This window comes from Erpetoichthys calabaricus, chromosome 3 (genome assembly GCF_900747795.2).
Source record: "Erpetoichthys calabaricus chromosome 3, fErpCal1.3, whole genome shotgun sequence".
Lineage (NCBI taxonomy): Eukaryota > Metazoa > Chordata > Cladistia > Polypteriformes > Polypteridae > Erpetoichthys > Erpetoichthys calabaricus.
Genome location: NC_041396.2, coordinates 143044412 through 143064833, shown reverse-complemented (window position 1 = coordinate 143064833; position 20422 = coordinate 143044412). Strand labels below are relative to the sequence as shown.

Genomic DNA, 20422 nt, shown 5'->3' with positions numbered 1-20422 from the left:
TTAACCTGGGTGAATAGTAATGTGTTTCTGTCTGTTTGTCTTCTATCTTCTTCTAGGTATGACACAATCACTAACCAATGGGAGACAGTGTCACCGCTTCCTAAACCTGTGCATTCTGCAGCAGCCACTGTATGTGGCGGAAAAATCTACGTGTTCGGTGGTGTGAATGATGCCGGGCGACCTGCAGGGGTTTTGCAGTCTTATATCCCTCAGACAAACACGTGGAGTTTCATTGAATCTCCCATGATAGGTAAGCCCAAGGTGATTTCTTACCTTTATGGTCGCAATAGTCACATGGACCCCTGAGAGCTAACATACATGCAGATGGAGCTCAGCTTCAATTGTTACATCTCCTGAAAGGAAATTGCATTTTTCAAGCCAGCCTAGTGGAATATTTGCTTTTTTTGCATGACAGTTGTGTTAAAATTAGTGAGACTGCTGATGCATTCTTAACAAAGAGAGGCCTTTGTGATCCTGACGAAAACAGACCCGCTCAGTTTAATGATGGAAATACTCAGCGAGGGTCCCGTGTGGGTTGTGTTATGAAAACAAGGCACTGTTTTTCAGTCCATCTGCTGAAGCCGCGAGTGTTAGATGAGGAGTGTGGCGGACGTGTGGAAAGCAGATAATTAAGTGCATTGGTAGCGTTCTGATGGGGAATGACACACCACCACTCCTCATAGATTTCCTGAGTAATATGTTTACTTATGCACGGAAGTGTTTCCACAGGTATAAAAAAAAATAATAATTGAATTCCCTGCTGTATGCTGATCACCTTGGCCATGTAAGCTAGACAGGCCAGGATTTGAAAAACCCTTTAATTGTCAACTGCTGCCACTCAGAGGTTGGCTAAAGCATTTTGAGTTTTAGATAATAATTTGGAGTCGCTTTTCTTTTTTTCATCTAAGATCAGAAATCCTCTGGTTTGTTTAAATAAAAAGTCAGTGGAATAAACAAATTAGCAACAAAATAGCTGCCTGTCTTTTCAGATATTCTGTTCATTTGTTTGTGGTCCACCTTGCCATCTCAGTGAAAGAGCTGCACCCCCGTGTCTCTGTCGAGGAGTCACTTTATGGCCAGTTTCCATTTATTGTGGATTATCAAAAATGTTAACGTTGCGATACATTTATTTAGCGGGTTTGCCTGGTGCATCTGATGATGGGTGGAACATCAATATTCCACAGGAATGCGGGCCGCTTGTCTTATGAGTTTGGTCATTTCTGACTCTTGTTGACCCCACACAGAATGCATAACACCAAATTTTGCTTTTCTTGAAGTTGTGTTTCAGGGTTTTTCATGATATTACCCATCCATCCATCTAGCTTGATATCTGTTGTCCTGCCTCACACTTTTCTAAACATTGATTTGTTTTCTAATGCGCTTTCTTGTCTTATTACATGACTGGTGTGCAATCTGGTGCACTTAATTGTGTAAAATAATTGAAAACACAAAAGCTCTCCACTTTTTACAGCAATGAAATGTTTGAAAATTTCTAGCAATTTTTGATGTTCATCCTACCAAGCTCTAGTTCCTTAGTCCTTGGCTAGAGGTGTTCTGGTCTAGTGGTCAGCCTCACAGCTCTATCCAGGTCACACTTAGATGTTCTCCGTGTGCCTCACACAACCCAAAGCAGAGCAGGTTAATTCAGAACTCTGAGTTGGACCTGTATGGGTGAGTGAGCATGACCTCTAGTGGACTGGCCATCCATCCAACAGTCACTAATGCCAGGCTCTGAAACCCTAAATTAGGTGAGTGGGTAAAAACAATATACACTGTAAATGGACTGACAGTAAACTCAGCGGGCAAGTAAACATTTTACAAGACTTTGCAGTTTTTACATACCATCACATTACAACAACTGTGACAAGAACAGGCCATTGAACCCAACCTATTCACCTACAAAACGATCCACTGCACTAATTCCTGTCACAATTTTCAAAACGTTAATCATGTCCCCTCTTAATCTCCCTTTGTTCAAACACCTTCAGTCTTTCCTCATAACTCGTATCTGTCAGTCCCAGAATCTAGTTACTAGTTACTTTTTTCTGGACTTTCTCTAACTCTGGTATGTCTTTGTTGTAATATGGAGAGTAAATCTGCCCGCAGTACTTCAGGTGAGTCCTCACTTTGTGCGTTTTATAGCTTAAGTGTAACCTCCCTTGACTTGTACTTCACACATCATGCTTTATAACTTAACATCTTATTGATTGCTTCAGTACACTGAATGAAGACAGCGATGAGTCCACTATGCCTCCCAGGTCCATCTCATGAGGACTACTATAAAGTCTGTCAGTCCCAATTTACTCTCCCACTGCTGAAATTTACACACAAACTAATGGATTTGGGTCATTTATGGGATGTAATCCCGACTTTGGAAACAATACTAATCTATTTTCCCATTATCCCAATATGAATATGTCCGAATTATAATGCATCCCTAGAAAATACCCTTGTTAGTGTAGCTGCTTAGTTAGGATGGGCCATTTATAGAATCGATTCAAATTAAAGGCTGGGATTTGTGCTCTAATTAGCCTATTATTTCTTGCACCACCATGCCTACATTCAGTGATGCTCATAAAACAGAATCTTATACATAAAGGCAGGCTTTTGTGGGGGTACGCTGAGGGTCATCTAGAGGGTGAGCCTAATCCTGTGCAGATGGAGCTGAAGCTAGTATTTTGGGGCGCACTACTGTTGGTCTTAATTTCTCACATATCACACCAGTGCCCTTACTGCATCGTAGTTCTCGCTGAGCTGTGTTCGGATTCTCTGGTGGCTTCTTTCTGGACTAGAGCTGAATTGCACAGTTGGCACTAGGGTCACTTTCTAAGAAAACAGTTATTTCATCTGTGAACACAAAGTGAAATGTTGCAGGTTTTACATCATTCCGACACTCAAACACATACAAATCCCTGGAAATGCACAAAGCAACAGAAAAAATAAATCTGTGAGCGAGCCCAGAATGCATTAGCATGGTGCCTGTCTAACAGCATAGCCATGCTGTCTGCTGAAGTTCGAGACTTCATTTTTACTTCAATGCCAAATGTATTTCTATTCTTGTGTTTGTACATTAAGCAATTATTTGCATGACAAGATGCTATTTTATCAAATATGGACTGTGTACTGAGCAAGAAGGTTAAATCCGCTTTAATTGCAGTGAACCATAGTGCCAGATGTGTTCATTTTTCCGTTTGGAGGATTTGAATATTCTTGTCATAAAAGGCAGTACATGCTGAAATAAACAAGGCCACAGCAGGGCTAAGCAGGATGGCGGCTGTACTTACTGACACGTCTCTTGTAGGCTCTTTCAGCTGCACTCACCCTTTGGTCTACTCACTAGCTCACAGAGGAAGCAATTATCTTTCAGGTGGCAGTGGTCGGTTGTTTGCTGCGTTTTAAGGCCTTTTGGGTAAGCAAGAAGTTTGGCTGTTTGCATCGTTTCTACTCCTGGGGCATGGCTGCATGCTGAAACAATTTGCGATCATTTGTAAATGAGGTTACCTTCAGAAGGATGGCAGTGTGGATTAGGATCAGCAAATTGAAGTGTCTCATTAATTACAACATAGGAAATAAGAATCCCGTTTCTTTAGAATTCTAATTAGCACTTCAGTTTGTTCCAGTGTCTTAACTATGAGACACCGCCATCTTTGTGTGCATTCAAAGTAACGTGTCAAGCTACTCGTGAAGTCTGCCACATAATGATGCTTATTTTGAGAATGCTGCCTAGCCAAACTGTCCATTAGGCCTGAGACTGACCCACCAAGCCGGACTTTGACAAACCGATTCCTGTTCCCTCTGCTGCTCATTGGAACCTCAGTTGTATCCAAACATGCAAGTGAAGCCATTAGCATTATTTCACTCTGAATCTTAAGTTAGTTTTTGAGGATTTTTTATTTGAGATGTGGTGGAAATGGGCAGTAGAGCTAAAAATCTATAACATGGTGTAATTGAAAATTCTGATGATTGCATTAGATGCCAGTTATTTGTATATATGTGTGTATATATATTTATATATATATTAATTATGTTAACAGATGCATTACTGATTAATTGTGCACACAGATCCCCCTCAGGACTCTGCCGATCAAACACATTTGGGAGCAGGCCTTTTATAGGGGATAGCCTCTGCTCACCAGTCAGGGTGAACTGCACAGCACTCTGGGAATATTTCTAAATGGGCAGGCTCTCTCATGCTATTTTAATATGTTTTGGGACCTGTCGCAGTTCCCACTTGTGACGTTTCACTTTGTGGTGTTCACATGAGTTTCTGGTCACATTTTTGGGAGAAATAAATGGCCACAATAAGCTGCAGGAGTGTGTAGAAAGTCATGAGAGAAGTCCTCTGTCTGAATGTGTACCATCTATTTTGGCACTGACGAGGGTTAATTTGAGCACAGTTTGGTTTATGGGCTGCCATTGGTTGTCAAGCATGAAGTCCATTTCTAGTGAAACACGTCAAGGAAGGCATCATATTCACCCGATTAAACAAAAACATTTCAATAAGGAAGAAATATATTTGAATATAAATTCAATTGACTATGCCTTCCAGATGCTGAAGGGAAACTTTAAGAGACAAGCCCCCAAAGCAGGTAGGAGCTGAAGACAGATTGGGCCACTAGTGGCTTGGCAGAGCATCTTCAGAGAAGATACTCAGCACCTGGTGATGTCTGTGATTCTCAGACTTCACCTGGTCATTGCATGCAAGGGGTATGAAACAAAGTATTAAATATTACTGTTGTAATATTCCTGCCATTGCTATGTCCCATACATTATGGTGCCCTGAAATGGGGGAACCATGTAGAAAAAGTGTTTCTACATGCTGTGACCAAAGTGTAGGCAAATACCCTTAAATGAAACTCTGCAGTGTGCACTTTAATGACGTCTGAATTGTTTAATTTGTAATTTAAACTGTGGAGCAGAGGGGTAAATCAAGGAAAAATGTGTCTTCGGCCCATACATTACGGAGGGCACTGTTTCTGCAACAGCACTTAGCCATAAAAGAGCAATACAGAAAGCAAGCTTACCCTTTTGTTGAAGGCCATCTTTCAATTCAGCTTCATCAGTGACTATCAACTGCACAGCGGAGCACTTTGAGTGTGCTGTTGCTGTGACGTTGGAGTGCACAGCAGTTGTTCAAAGAGTTTAGGAGTGTCGTCAAGTAGCACACTGTGGGATTAGCTACAGTACTTCTACCTTTCAACATTTCATATATTTACATTTTATTTTTAATATTATATTTATTCATTTATAGTATGTTTTTGTATATTTTATCAAGCTGTTCATGTGACTTTCAAAAGAGATTCTCTGGCATTGATGAGTAAAGTTTATGAAAGCTGTGTGAGAAGTAGTGTGAGACATGACTAATGACAGCAATTACATGGCGTGAGAGGAGAGTGAACACAGAGTTGAGAGAAAGACTTGGTGTAGAGCTGGAAGGTGATGTGCTGAGCATTGAGGTTTGGACCTGTGGAACAAAATGCAGAGGGTGACAGGGTGAAAGGTGGAAGGAGTGAGACCAAGGGTGTAAACCAAAAATGTGATTGGAGGATGTGAAAAACATTAGGGTGGGCAACTGGCTGACCCAAGTAAAGTTAAAAAACAGACGTTATTGAAGTGATCAAGATGATGATGGTGGTGGTGGTCTGGTATGGTGCCTTACTTCAGTTGTCAGTACATGTATCCAGTAACAGCCAGAGTGAATAAGCTAATGGCCCTCACTCAGTGCTGCTGTTGCTTAGTGCTCTAACCTCTGTGCTAAACATTATTAAGTAAACTCCTGAATGCATTTTTAGAATAAGGCCAAAGTTCAACTGCTCCAGCCAGTTACAGAGGCTGAGGTGGTGAAATGCATGTGTGTGCCAGCCGCTGTTTACTGTTTTTGGAGATGCTGTCTGCTTGGCCACTGTATTCTGCTCTTTTTCCTTTCATCAAGTAATACAAATGGCTGTTAATTGACCAGGTCCCCAGCAGAAGTTTGGTCTTCTAAGTGCACGCTGCTCATTCTTACAAGTGGTCCAACAGCATGGCCAGGCATAGAAGAGGAGAGAAAACAAAATTTCAATCCACAAGGAACACAGCGTGCCTTTCGTTGTTGTTTCATACTGTAGGTGAGAATGAACACAGCTTTTTTTCCTCATTTTTTAGACACAAGCTTTTCATCAGCTACCCATAATGCAGTTGGCATCCCACCTTCATCTCAGCCTTGCAGCTTCCTTTACAGGTATAAAAAGTTCAAAGTGCAACTCTGAATTTTTACAAGGCGCTCCACAACCTGGCAGTAGTTCTTGTGACCATTAAGGCCAGCTAGCAGAAGTCTTTGTTCATGACAATTCAGAAATATTTTTTAACACAATGTTCAACCAAATCGCATCCAAGGAGTTCTGTGTCCCACTTGGGAAAGACCACTTTTTAATAGTGACACCAACATACAGACAGGGCTTCTAAACCCATTTATCCATCCTTCCATTTTCCAACCCGCTGAATCCGAACACAGGGTCACGGGGGTCTGCTGGAGCCAATCCCAGCCAACACAGGGCACAAGGCAGGAACCAATCCCGGGCAGGGTGCCAAACCCACCGCAGGACACACACAAACATACCAAGCACACACTAGGGCCAATTTAAAATCGCCAATTCACCTAACCAGCATGTCTTTGGACTGTGGGAGGAAACCGGAGCGCCCGGAGGAAACCCACGCAGACACGGGGAGAACATGCAAACTCCACGCAGGGAGGACCCAGGAAGTGAACCCAGGTCTCCCAACTGCGAGGCAGCAGCGCTACCCACTGCGCCACCGTGCCACCCTAAACCCATTTATTCAAGCCCAAATTATTTACTCATATTTTTGATGATGTGAGGTGGGATCCAGCCAGGACTGGGGGCTACTTGGCAGTTCAGCTTTTGTGGTAGTAGTTGGACTGTGAAAACTATGGCCACGTATATGTGGCCATGTCAAAGTGAGTGGACTGCCAACAGCCGAGGGTGCTATATCTCCAAATTACACAGAATGCTTGGGACATAAAACAGGGAAGACTGTCTTGGAGAGAATGGTGAGCTGTAGGGGACTGTGAGGTGTGTCAACAGTCCCTAGTCCCATATCGGACTACATAATCTGCTGGACAGGCTGTGCAATTCTTTAGTTGGAAGCTGGAGGCTCAAGACTACAGAGACATGGGACACTAGAGGGATTACTAGAAAAGCAGCCATTTCTAGCCTGGCCAAAAAGTCCAGTGCTGGGAGTGGAAAGAGAAACACCAAAGGTGTAAGCAAATAGACCTGCCACCGGGCCCAGAACTTGGCACAGAGTGGCCGTAAGATTTGACTTGAGCAGTTTATTTAGACTGTGGGTTCCCCAAATACTCAATACCTGGCCATTGTATTTCTTTTTGTGAATAACCCAATGTTTTTTTTTTTGCCCCGAGAGATTTTGGCCTTGTTGCTGTCCTTCTGGGTATGAGGATGGCACAAGAGCACCCTCTAGTGATCACAGTGGTTAAATGGTGGCATTGTAAATTGACCCAGAGTTTCCGTAATGTGTCTCGTTTATTTGTAAATGCCTGAAATGCCTCGATGTAGCAGTAGCTACATACTGACCGGTTTCAGTACTCTTTGGGTGCATTTCTTGTAAACTCTTGGTGTAGCAGTAACACACACACACACACTTGAGCGGTTGACTACAGAAGGGCTGATGGGGAGCGTGTCTGCTCTGCTATCGAGCACTATGGTGCACCTCGACACCTTGATTAGCTGACCAGCTCACATCACCAAGTGCCGGTGAACATGACATCCTGGCCCATTTGAACAGACCTCTCCTAAGACAGCTCTACAGTGTACCTCAGAAAGACTGCTTCAAAGAAAATTAAACCATGTCCTAAAAGACCTGGGAATTTGCAAATCCTTCTGTCTGACAGATTTTATTTTTCTGATTTGTTGGAAAAATCAGGCCTCGGTGGATATTAACCTGAAATCATGCATTCTCTTTTAAGTATTGTTAAGAGCCAGCAAAGCAGCAGGAGTGTCGCCTTTCAGTTCATCATGGGACTGGAGCAGACTGCCGAAATGCAAATAAACCATAACTGACATACAAAAATGATAATCAAATGGAAGAGAGGAGTGGAGCAACTAAAGCAAAGTACTTTAGAAAAGCTTATAGTGAGAAGTACAAAGCAGTACGAATGAGAGCATGGCAATATGTAAATTGTTTAATGTATCTAATGAAAAAAATAAAGCCTTTTTTTTTTTTTTTTTTTTTTTTTTTTTTTTTTACACACATCCTCATTCAGAGTGTGCAGAGACTACATGAGGCTGACAGTAAATTACGATTCATATTCCCACACTCACGCTAAGCAAAATAAATCCCTGCTTGAAATGTGTTGCGGGTGACCAAGGGTGTTTTATTAAAGAGGCTGAAATCAAAAAGCCCCAACTCAGCTCCACTCAAACAGTATTTCTCCTCAAGTGCTCCAGGAAGTCATTTGAATCTCGGATATGCCACTGCCAGTCTTGGCTAACCCTGACTGGAAACTAGGAAGTGTTTTGTTGTCGCCATATTGTCCACGTAGGCGTATTGCATTCTTTGTGACCTGCTCAGCAATACTGAGACTGGCTTTGTTGTCAGTGACAATGTCGGCCAGTTCCAGCGCCCTTTGAGCCTTTGTGATGTCTTTTTTTCTGACTGATAAAAAGGCTGCTGCCATGCAACACGCTTGGAATTGTTTGTACTTGGAGTTTTAATAAACTCATCAGTGAGACAATAATTGAGAATACGTGAATGAATTCCAGCATCAGCTCTTGTGTCAGCAATCCATACTTACTTTAACTTCAGTAGCCATTTCATGGCAGGATGTCCCACACTAGAGGAGCCATCGTGTTCAATTTGGTGTCTCTGGTGGAGTCTCTGCCTCCACATTGAACTTGATGGTAGATAATGATTTATTAAAGTTAATCAGTGATTGGCCCTGCTGTACCTGAGGTGGCCATGCGTTGGACACCATAACCCTGAATTCATTTGTTCATATCCTGTAGTTATGTTATATGGGAGATTTAAAACGAGCTGAAGCACCACACATTTAATACTTTGGAGAGTTCATTCACCCTGACTCCTTAGTTATCTTGAATTTTGAATCCCGTTTTTGTTATGATGATGCCTCTTAAGTTAGGGCATGACAGGAAAACCATACCTTCTGGACTACATGGCAAAGGTGAAGGAGGGACTGTTTCTCAGGGTTTGGGCTAGACCCTTTGGTTCCAGTGAAGGGTTTTGTTAATGCCAGAGCATACAAAGACATTTTAGACACTTGTGTACTTCCAACTTTGTGGCAACAATTTGGGAAAGACCCTTTCCTGTTCCAGCATGACTGTGTCCAGTGCACAAAGCCAACTCCATAAAGACAGGAAGGAACATGAGTGGCCTGAACAGAGTCCTGACTTCAATCATATTGAACACCTTGGCGATGAATTGAAACCTCAGTTGTGAGGCTTCACATCCAACATCAGTACCTGACCTCACAAATGCTCTTTTGGCTGAATGGACACAAATTCCCACAGACATGCTCCAAACTCTTGTGGAAAGCTTTCGCTGAACTGTGGAGACTGTAATAGCTAGAAAGAGAGGACCAACTCCATATTAATGTCCATGGTTTTGGAATTGGTTGTCAAGCAAGTTCATATATGTGTGATGGTCAGGTGTCTACAAGGTGTTGGCCATATGGTGTCGTTTCACCAGAGATGGTTGTTTCTTTTGCATTTTCTTGTGTGAACCATGTTAACACTGCATTGCTGTCTTGGGCTGCTTGCTTTTAGTTTAACCTCGGCTTTCACATTCTTTCTCACCTAATTGCTGAGATGCCTCAGGATTTTATTAGTAGCTGGCTTTTCTAGTATTGACCACACTTTTGTGTTTTTCCTTTTGCCTAACACAACAGCAACTGAGGCGTTAAGAACTGAAAAATAAGGGTGTTGTTTTCAAGCTTATTTGTGGGACATCATGTTGAAGACTGAAAGAGTATGAATTGCTTCTTGAGGCATTTGAAGAATCAACAACTTCAAACGTTCACCAAACCAGGAATTATACAAACAATTCGAAATCAATTACATTTTAAGAGGGTGAGATCGATACTTTGATCCCATTATATTAAGCCATGTGTTATCAAGTCTACATACATATGATAGAACTATATACTGTACACCTTGTTGCTTTTGGTTGCATTGTGGGTGAACTTCAATACATTCATTTGCCATCTTGTAAAGACAACATGGTTCTTTAGAGCTCAGCAGCACTGTCAAGATGCCTCTGTTTAATTGCTTATAGTTGTCCTCACCATCCTAACTGATCATTCATAAGTTTATGATCATCTTCAGCCAGTCAATCACCAAACTAGACATGGATGGTTGGGAACATCTCACATCATAAAACAACAAGGTTCAAAATTTCTTCTGCTAAAGACAGCAGCTACCCTTTAACCTTAAATTGATCAGTTACTTTCACATGATAATGAAGCAGTCCCAAATTTTAAAAAGTGTGAGGAACATCACACTTCAATATTTCAGTTCCTCCTGCACTGTCACCATAGCGCATGAAGCCAGAAGCACATAGGGTGCTAAATTTATTTTAGCATCCTTCCGTTCCTGCCCTTATAAAGACCCTCATAGTATGACTCCAATGTAAGAACTTGAAATGTGCGTCTTGTGTGATGAGTTCAGTGTCGCCCAAGTGCAGCTGCCATCAGATGAGAGTGTAACTGATACTTTTACAAACCCCAAATACACTCAGTATCTGCTTGTTTTCTGAACAGACACCATAATAGCACGGATCACAAGGTATTGTCGAGTACGCCTCTGTCAGCTCAAAGTTAACTCTCTCATCTTCTTCACAAAAGTAGTACAAGGTGTTGTTGTCGATTACATTGTCTCACGCTTTGCCTTTCAGTCCTGTCATAAACCTGAACTACAAAATAAAACAAGCAGATTTCAGTTCAGATGTCACACTGAGTGGCAGGAAAGAAAAACACAATGAACCCTAACAAAAATAACAAGCATCCTTAGGGAATTTAGAACCAGCGGATAAATAAGTGATCCTTAATATGCAGTAAATAATATTCCTAGTAAATTTCCTGTATTCATTTCATATTAAATTGTGCTTCTGATGCACGTATTTTTATTATTTCTTCTAAAGCTCTCCTCTGTGCTCATTTTGTTCTGTCTCCAAAAAAGAGCCTGCAGCCTCAAAAGTGCACCTTAAGGGGGGATTCTTTTGTTTTATTCTACATGACGCAGTCTTCCACACTTCTAAGATACAGGCTATGCATGCATCTGAATGTTTTTGGTGGGTTTAACTTCCTCTTCACCTACAATACTTAAACAGAATTTTGAGTTCTTCTCCTTAAATTCTATAAACTGGATTTGGTCTAAGCGTTAGTCCATCCTTACACTAAAAAGAGAGATGACAGAAGGGGGAAAGCAGAGTGTGTAGAAGGGCCGGGCCGATGAATCCCGTGCTGTCAACAGAGCGTGTTCACAGTCAAGTTGTCCAAAAGCACCTCTGGTAGCATATATTAAAAGGCAGTTGTTAGCCACTGTATGGTCGTCACTGGGAGTTTGTGTGATACAGTGCCCCCGTCCCAAGGCGTCTCTGAAGCAAGAAACAATTATTAAGAAAGTTTGGAATGTTTCCTAAGTGAATAATACTTGTTTGTTAGTTCATTAAAGCCCAACAATGCCACCTGTGTTATCATTTTGTTTTGGATTTGTTTTTATTTCCAAACTTGTTTTATCTGTTATTGTAAAGTTTGTTAATCCTTAAAAGCCTGAATTTTTGCTTTCAAGGGTACAGCAAATCACTTTGGGGTACTCCTATATTCTTTATTCATATATTGAGAAAATGTGCCTGGCAGTTTCAGAAATACCCATTATCAGAGTAACTACAGGGCAGCATGGTGGCGCAGTGAGTAGCGCTGCTGCTTTCGCAGTTAGGAGACCCGGGTTTGCTTCCCGGGTCCTCTCTGTGTGGAGTTTGCATGTTCTCCCCGTGTCAGCGTGGGTTTCCTCCATGTGCTCTGGTTTCCTCCCACAGTCCAAAGACATTCAGGTTAGGTGCATTGGCGATTCTAAATTGTCCCTAGTGTGTGCTTGGTGTGTGGGTTGGTACCCTGCCCGGGGATTTGTTCCTGCCTTGCACCCTGTGTTGGCTGGGATTGGCTCCAACAGACCCCTGTGACCCTGTGTTAGGATATAGCGGGTTGGATAATGGATGGATGGCTGGAGAAAACACTACTTAGTTTGCATTCTGCCATTTCAAAGATTTCCTAGCATGTCCCGACCATTGTTGTATTAAGTTGTACCAAGTACATGCAGGCCATACACTGGTGTTAGTAGAGCATTAAGGAGGATGAGGATTCTGTTTGTTTCACAGGAGACATGGTGAAGCTCCCAGAAGTTTTGCCTCTGTTGAGACGTTTGGACTTTGCATGTTATCCCTGTGGCAATGCTGTGGTTTGCACCCCTGAGGTGAATTGATGTCTGTAAATTGGTCCAATGTTTGCGAGCATGCACTCCACTGGACAGGCGTCCCATTCAAGTCTATGTGTAACTGTGTAATGGAGAAGGGGGCATCAGAACGTGGGGGGGGGGGGGGGGGAATTATGTCATCTTATAATTAATAAACAGTGTTAAAACAGGAGGGACCTTGTTTGAATGAGCACAAAGAAGTCTGTCCAGAGCTTCAGTAACTCTCAACTCAAAAATGAAACATTTTCCTGCTTTGTCAGACCACAGACAATCTAGACTTGCTTTGTTTCCCTTAAGATTCAAAACATTGTGTTGTAAGCCTGGTTTATTGTCAATATTTTTAGTAGGCTAACCAAAAAATACTAAAAAGAATGAGAACAATTTGATCCTAAGATGTGGTTTCACTTTCTCCCTCCACTACAAACTTTTATTTGACCCTCCTTTAAAGAAAAACCATTGCGTGCAAATTGCTGGTGCCTGCGCGCTGATTATCCCTTTCAAGTGGTTTCAGAATGTCTGCTGCAAACATACAGAGTATGAAAAACACTGGCTGTGCAGGATTAGATTTCATTAAATCAAATCAGTGGGTTAGACTTGGGAAGAAAACTCCTTTTGGTTGTTTATTTTGGGGCAGTTTAATATTGTGGTACAGAAAGAATGTAACACATAACTTGTGTGGTGGAGGACGTGTTCTGCATAAGTTCATGTAGTTATCTAAATCCTCAGTTCATTTTCAGGTGTCATGTACAGTATGTAGTTTTTCAGATGGTGGATATTTTGGATCACACTCTAGTGGGAAAATGAGGCCTACTGCTGGGGTCTTTGACCACATTGTCAAATGAAAAAACATTTTGACATCCCTCTTGCTATTAGCGCCTTAGTATACTTCTAAGTTACAATGCTGTAGCCATCTACAGAGTCCTTCTGTGCAGCAAATCAGCAGACATTTTAGTGGGTTGACATATTTAACTGACAAACTGTCTCAAAGAGGGCTTGACAATTTTCAATAAAGTTGATTACTAGCCAAGTGTGGCCTGTTCACACATCTAAATGGCAGGGTTGTTGTGGTCTGAGTGGACAATGTCTGATGCTCTTTCAGGCTTTAGAGCTTTTAATCTAAAATTCTACTGTGATGGTGCATGGCCTTGTAACTTACCAAAATGGGCTAGTTTATTTGGGATGGTGCATGTCTTTCAGGATGATCAGATCTTTACAAAGGAAAACTTAATCCACGTTAACTGTCCATATCATGTATTGAATGTATTGTTTGTACTAAAGACACATTTGACCAAGTGGAAAAAGCTTGTTTTGTTAGACATTTGTGATATGGGATGAAAAAAGATACAAACTAAACTGTCCAAGAGACACATACACATACACTTTAGCCAGTGAGGTATCACCTTTATCACAACTTGCCATCAGTAGTCTTCATATGAAACTGCATATATTTATACTGAGAGACTTATTAAGTTAACAGCATGTTCATTGCTGCAGAAAGGCCTCAATTCATACTTTGTCTTAGTTCACACAAGTAAAAGTTCAATCCATGCTGAAAAATAAATTAGCTGTTGTCAGGTTTGATGAGCCATAACTTTGTGTTTCTAATTCTATTTTTATATGTCAACATCAAATTTACTATGTTTTCACAGATAAAGTGCCACCCAGGCCTACTCTAACCCAGTCTTAGTCTGCTAATTAAAAACAGAGGCTGTCACTGAAGCACATACTGTACTTTGAGAAGCAAAAATATACAACAGAAACTGGCAGATTGCTATACTTAAACAAGTTCCTTTCATGTTTTGTAGCATTGCCATTAGTAAAAAAGCTCTCTCTGTTGTGTTCTTTGGGATTAATCAGGTCAAGTTGGGGAGCATGCACCAGTACAGCATGTTGCCACACACACCACATGACAAAAGAGTTCAGGATCCCGGTTGGCAACCCTCAAGGCAATACACGGTCCAGTCCCACCCTCTGGAAATGACCCTCTATCTGCTGTAGCCAGGTGTTACGTGGGCATCCTCTTGGCCTGATCCAGCAGCTCTGTGAGCCGAATCACTCTCAGGGAATCGAACCACATGGCCATAGTGCTGTAACTGACGCTCCCTCACAACGCAGGTAATGTGCCTCATTTGGGACTCCATGAGCAACCGCTCATTGGACACAAAGTCAAAACCAACTGTACCAAATGATTTTCTTGAGAGACACAGTACCAAAGGAGTCCAGTCTTGGTCTAAGGCCACTGGATAGCGTCCATGTCTCGCAACCATATAGCAAGACAGGAAGCACTAGGACTCTAAAGACTTGGACCTTCGTCCTTTTGTATAGATATCGGGAGCACCACACACCCCTTTCCAGCGACCTCATGACTCCCCATGCTCTCCCAATCCGTCTATTGATTTCATAGGAAGAGTCATCAGAGACATGAATGTCACTGCCAAGGTAAGTAAACCTCTCAACAAAGTCGACACTCTCTCCGCAAACAGACACACTGCTGATGGCTGTGCCCAAGAGGTCATTAAAGGCCTGGATCTTGGTTTTTATCCAGGACACTCACAAGCCCAGACACTCAGACTCCTCGCTCAGTCTCTTGAGCACTCCGATCAGAGCCTCCATTGACTCTGTGAAGACCATCAGCATCATTAGCAAAGTCAACATCCGTGAATCTTTCTTCACCAACAGATGCCCCACAGCCTCTGGACCCCAGCCACTACTTCAGTGGCTGGAATAGTAAAAATATTAAGTAAATACAGGAAATAATAACAATAATTATCTTGGGGAAAATTTGTCATTTTTAAAAAGTGTATGGAAGTATCACCACAAGCCATTGTCAGACTGCAATTTTAATTCCACCTAACACAGCGCCACTAAAGCCCAAAATAAGTTGTGCTTGCCCCTTCATTTTACTGATAAGGATTTAAAGGGGTGATACGTCTTATTTACTTACTGATGCATTTTTTGCTGTCCCTTATGTTTCTTGACCTAAACTAATTGCACTGGTAAGAAACAGTATGAAGGAACATCCTCAACATATACTGTTTCTAGTGATGTCTGGCCTCTGCATCTCTCTGCAGCAGTAAAAAAGCGTACAGAAGATGAATTCACAATCCATCCTCAGTTCTTGAAATCAGATGCCTCCAAAAGCACACGTGAGAGTAGAGTCTCTAATCCTCCAAACAGTAAGTCAGTCAGTCAGTCTATCCAACCCGCGGGAGCCAATCCCAGCCAACACAGGGCGCAAGGCAGGAAACAAACCCCGGGCAGGGCGCCAGCCCACCACAGGGCTCCTCTAAACATATCTCCAAAATATAACGGTTCTGATGCTGTCGCTATGGCTTTTCTACCTCTTCTTTTCCTCCTTGGTTATAACAGCCATTTTCAATGCTGACGGCTACAAATGCTACTTCTATGACAAATGTCATGACAGTGATGACAACTGACTTTCCTTTGAGATGTACAGAGTTCTAACATAATGCTAATTCAAAAGTTCTATGCCTGCCTCCAACCTAAATCTCTTTCTAGTAACCTATTTCAGTGACACCCATGAATCTGCACCTGAGCTTTGTGATTTTCAAGGAATTTTCTTAAGAAGTGAGAAAAAAAAATCAGAATTTACGATAATTTTAATTAAAATGCCATTCTAACTCTCACTCTAAGAGACAGCAAAACATTGTACTTGTTATTTTAGAATGTCCAGCAGGCTTAACTTTTCCAACCAAGAGACATTGGAGTCACACTGTTGACCATTTCCCATTTTATTTTACTTTATTTTTTAATTTCTGTTGTTATGCATGTCACTGACTATCTAAAGCAACTTATTCACCCTCAATTGACTATATTTTTAAATCACACATTACATAAATAAAACCTAAAGATTTTCTTTTACCAGATTTTATTTGAGTAATTGTCTTGAAAAAGTAAAAATAAAAAACTGGGTTACTTAATCCCTCTGTAGTTGGACCACCACCCCGGTCTGCCAATCCAGAGGCACTGTCCCTGATGTCCATGCGATGTTGCAGAGGCGTGTCAACCAAGACAGTCCTACAACATCCAGAGCCTTGAGGAACTCCGGGCGTATCTCATCCACCCCTGGGGCCCTGCCACCAAGGAGTTTTTTGACCACCTCGGTGATCTCAGTCCCAGAGATGGGGGAGCCCACCTCCAAGTCCCCAGGCTCTGCTTCCTCATTGGAAGGCATGTTAGTGGGATTGAGGAGGTCTTCGAAGTACTCCCCCCACCAACCCACAACGTCCCGAGTCGAGGTCAGCAGCAAACCATCCCCACCATATACAGTGTTGACACTGCACTGTTTCCCCCTCCTGAGACGCTGGATGGTGGACCAGAATCTCCTCAAAGTCGTCCGGAAGTCGTTCTCCATGGCCTCCCCAAACTCCTCCCATGCCTGAGTTTTTGCTTCAGCAACCACCGAAGCTGCATTCTGCTTGGCCTGCCGGTACCTATTAGCTGCCTCCAGAGTCCCACAGGACAAAAGGGTCCTATAGGACTCCTTCTTCAGCTTGACGGCATCCCTCACCACCAGTGTCCACCAACGGGTTAGGGGATTGCCGCCACGACAGGCACCGACCACCTTACGGCCACATCTCCGGTCAGCCTCCTCAACAATAGAGGCGTAGAACATGGCCCATTCGGACTCAATGTCCCCCATCTCCCTCGGGATGTGGTTGAAGTTCTGCTGCAGGTGGGAGTTGAAGCTACTTCTGACAGGGGACTCTACCAGACATTCCCAGCAAACCCTCACAACACGTTTGGGCCTACCAGGCCTGACCGGCATCCTCCCCCACCATTGAAGCCAACTCACCACCAGGTGGTGATCAGTTGACAGCTCCGCCCCTCTCTTCACCCGAGTGTCCAAGACATGTGGCCGCAAGTCCGATGACACGACCACAAAGTCGATCATTGAACTGAGGCCTAGGGTGTCCTGGTGCCAAGTTCCAACTACAGAGGGATCACACTCCTCAGCCTCCCTGGAAAAGTCTGTTTGGGGGTCCTGGAGAGGAGAGTCTGTCGGATAGTCGAACCTCGGATTCAGGAGGAACAGTGTGGTTTTCGTCCTGGTCGCGGAACAGTGGACCAGCTCTACACCCTTAGCAGGGTCCTGGAGGGTGCATGGGAGTTTGCCCAACCAGTCTACATGTGTTTTGTGGACTTGGAAAAGGCATTCGACCGTGTCCCTCAGGGAATCCTGTGGGGGGGTACTCCGGGAGTATGGGGTACCGGACCCCCTGATAAGGGCTGTTCGGTCCCTGTACAACCGGTGTCAGAGCTTGGTCCGCACTGCCGGCAGTAAGTCGAACCCGTTTCCAGTGAGAGTTGGACTCCGTCAGGGCTGCCCTTTGTCACCGATTCTGTTCATAACTTTTATGGACAGAATTGAGGGGGTCTGGTTTGGTGGACTCAATATTGGGTCACTGCTTTTTGCAGATGATGTTGTCCTGTTTGCTTCATCAGGCCGTGATCTTCAGCTCCCTCTGGATTGGTTTGCAGCCGAGTGTGAAACGGCTGGGATGGGAATCAGCACCTCCAAATCTGAGACCATAGTCCTCAGCCGGAAAAGGGTGGAGTGCCCTCTCAGGGTTGGGAGCGAGATCCTGCCCCAAGTGGAGGAGTTCAAGTATCTCAGGGTCTTGTTCACGAGTGAGGGAAGAATGGATGAGCATGAGATCGACAGGCGGATCGGTGCTGCGTACACAATGATGCGGGCTCTGCATCGGTCTGTTGTGGTGAAAAAGGAGCTGAGCCATAAAGCAAAGCTCTCAATTTACCAGTCGATCTATGTTCCTACCCTCACCTATGGTCATGAGCTATAGGCAGTGACCGAAAGAACGAGATCGCGAATACAAGCGGCTGAAATGAGTTTCCTCCACAGGGTGTCTGGGCTCTCCCTTAAAGATAGGGTGAGAAGCTCAGTCATCCGGGAGGGGCTCAGATTAGAGCCGCTGCTCCTCCGCATCGAGAGGAGTCAGATGAGGTGGCTCGGGCATCTGATCAGGATGCCTCCTGGACGCCTCCCTGGTGAGGTGTTCCGGGCACATCCAACCGGGAGGAGGCTCCAGGGAAGACCCAGGACACACTGGAGGGACTATGTCTTTCGGCTGGCCTGGGAACGCCTTGGGATTCTCCCGGAAGAGCTAGAAGAAGTGGCCAGGGAGAGGGAAGTCTGGGCATCTCTGCTCAAGCTGCTGCCCCCGCGACCCGACCTCGGATAAGTGGAAGAAGATGGATGGATGGATGGATGGGTTACTTAATGTAAATAGAGTTTGATCAATGTTGCTTTAGAAAACAGCCCAGTGTAACCCAGGTCATTGACAGATGACAAATGATAAGACACTTGTTATAAGATCATCACTTTGTATTTTTGTTTCCCCAACTTTTCATGCCCATTTGTGACTGTCTAGGGAAAACTGCTCAATGGTAGGAGAGATTTTCTTGCTGTGCTTTCACTTTCATGTAATAATAATTATCTTTCAATTTCAAAATCACTCAGTGCCTCAAGAAACTGATGTAATATCTGTAAGTAAACCTACTGGATCTTCTTATTGTGTTTTATCTTGTGGCCCATGCCATTCCATTAATGAGATCTCTCCGTGTGAATGCACTTTCCTTTTTTTGGGAGACTGTATGTTTTCTTCCCTCCATCAAATATACTTAACAGTTAAAAGCTGTAGGACAGATTGTAGATGTTTTAGTGAAATTTGAACTGTTACTGTGGGGCTGTGACAGGTCTTTTATTTATTTGTCTCTAGTTTATGTCTACTCTTATCGATAGTTATTAGTTACCACTCTTCTGGGTATGATAATCGTGGAGCTTTATTTACCCATTATTGCTTGTATGTCTCTGCAGCCGAGTACAGTATGTGCCGCTACCAATACCCCTTTGACTGTTTCTATAAAGCTTTAAGTATTATCTGTTTTATTGCTTAGCTGGTGCTACAGACGCAAATGATATCTATATCCTGTAGTCAAGATAAGTGGCGTCTAGAATGCCAGCTCCAAGGCTCATATCTCGCTCTTGCAGAAGTGCTACCAAAGATCATCTTGAGGAATTTTACACAATGCTCCCCTGTGTGGTCTTATCAGAGCCAAAGGTGTCTGAATGTGTTACTGATATCCTTTAGCAAGCAGAAGAAATAGCTAATTAACACATCTAGCAATGCATATATGTCATATGGAAGTATGAATACTTTACATGCAGATACACATACAGAAAATTAGTTTAGAGATCTCTGTTTAAAAGAGAGTTTCGTGTGCTTTATCCAGGTTGCTATGTTCATTATTTTATGTGTGTGAATTAGATTAGGTAGGCTGCTTTCACAGTTTTATTAGAGCTTAGCCATTTGTTTAATTAATATGCTGACTTGATAATATGAGTGGAGATTAACAGTTTTGCCTCATGAAAATGGTGTTGGTACAGCAGCATGCACAGCTGCTCTTTTGCAGTTACAACTGCTTGTTTGCCCTGCCAGCCCTGGGTCACAGCTGCAGGTGACTGTCTTGAGCCCCACGTCCCAGTTAGGATGCCCTTTGTGTGTACTTTCCCCTCAGCTTTAGACCCTCTTCCACCTGTCGGCTTTTCTCATACTGTGGTATCTGTAAAATGTCTCCGTGTAAGTGTCTGTATTTGTGTACCCTGCAATGGCCCTACATTCTGCCTTGCATTCCACTTCCAGTATGAATTCTGATCAAAAGGAAGATTTAAAATGGATAGAGGAATACGAAGTAAACATTACTGTTAGATCAGTTCAAGTGCCCACTGTTAATATCACACTGAAAAGGTAAAACAATATAATTTCTTTCACTGTGTATGCACCATTCATAGTTAGCAAAGTAAGTGAATGTGGTTGTTGTTAGGACATTAATTTCAGTTCAACCAAAAATTATGATGTTCACAGTTTTGAGCTGAG

At 43.0% G+C, this 20422-nt stretch overlaps 1 protein-coding gene across 2 annotated transcripts in view; it reads left to right on the top strand.

The window, feature by feature from the left end:
• Positions 1–20422, top strand: part of LOC114648389 (kelch-like protein 29) — an 839883-nt gene that overhangs the window by 784040 nt on the left and 35421 nt on the right. For both annotated transcript variants that reach the window (XM_051924932.1, XM_051924931.1), the window contains one exon: positions 57–250. In XM_051924932.1, coding sequence (XP_051780892.1) covers positions 57–250 — 194 coding nt within the window. The remainder of the gene's footprint in view (positions 1–56; positions 251–20422) is intronic.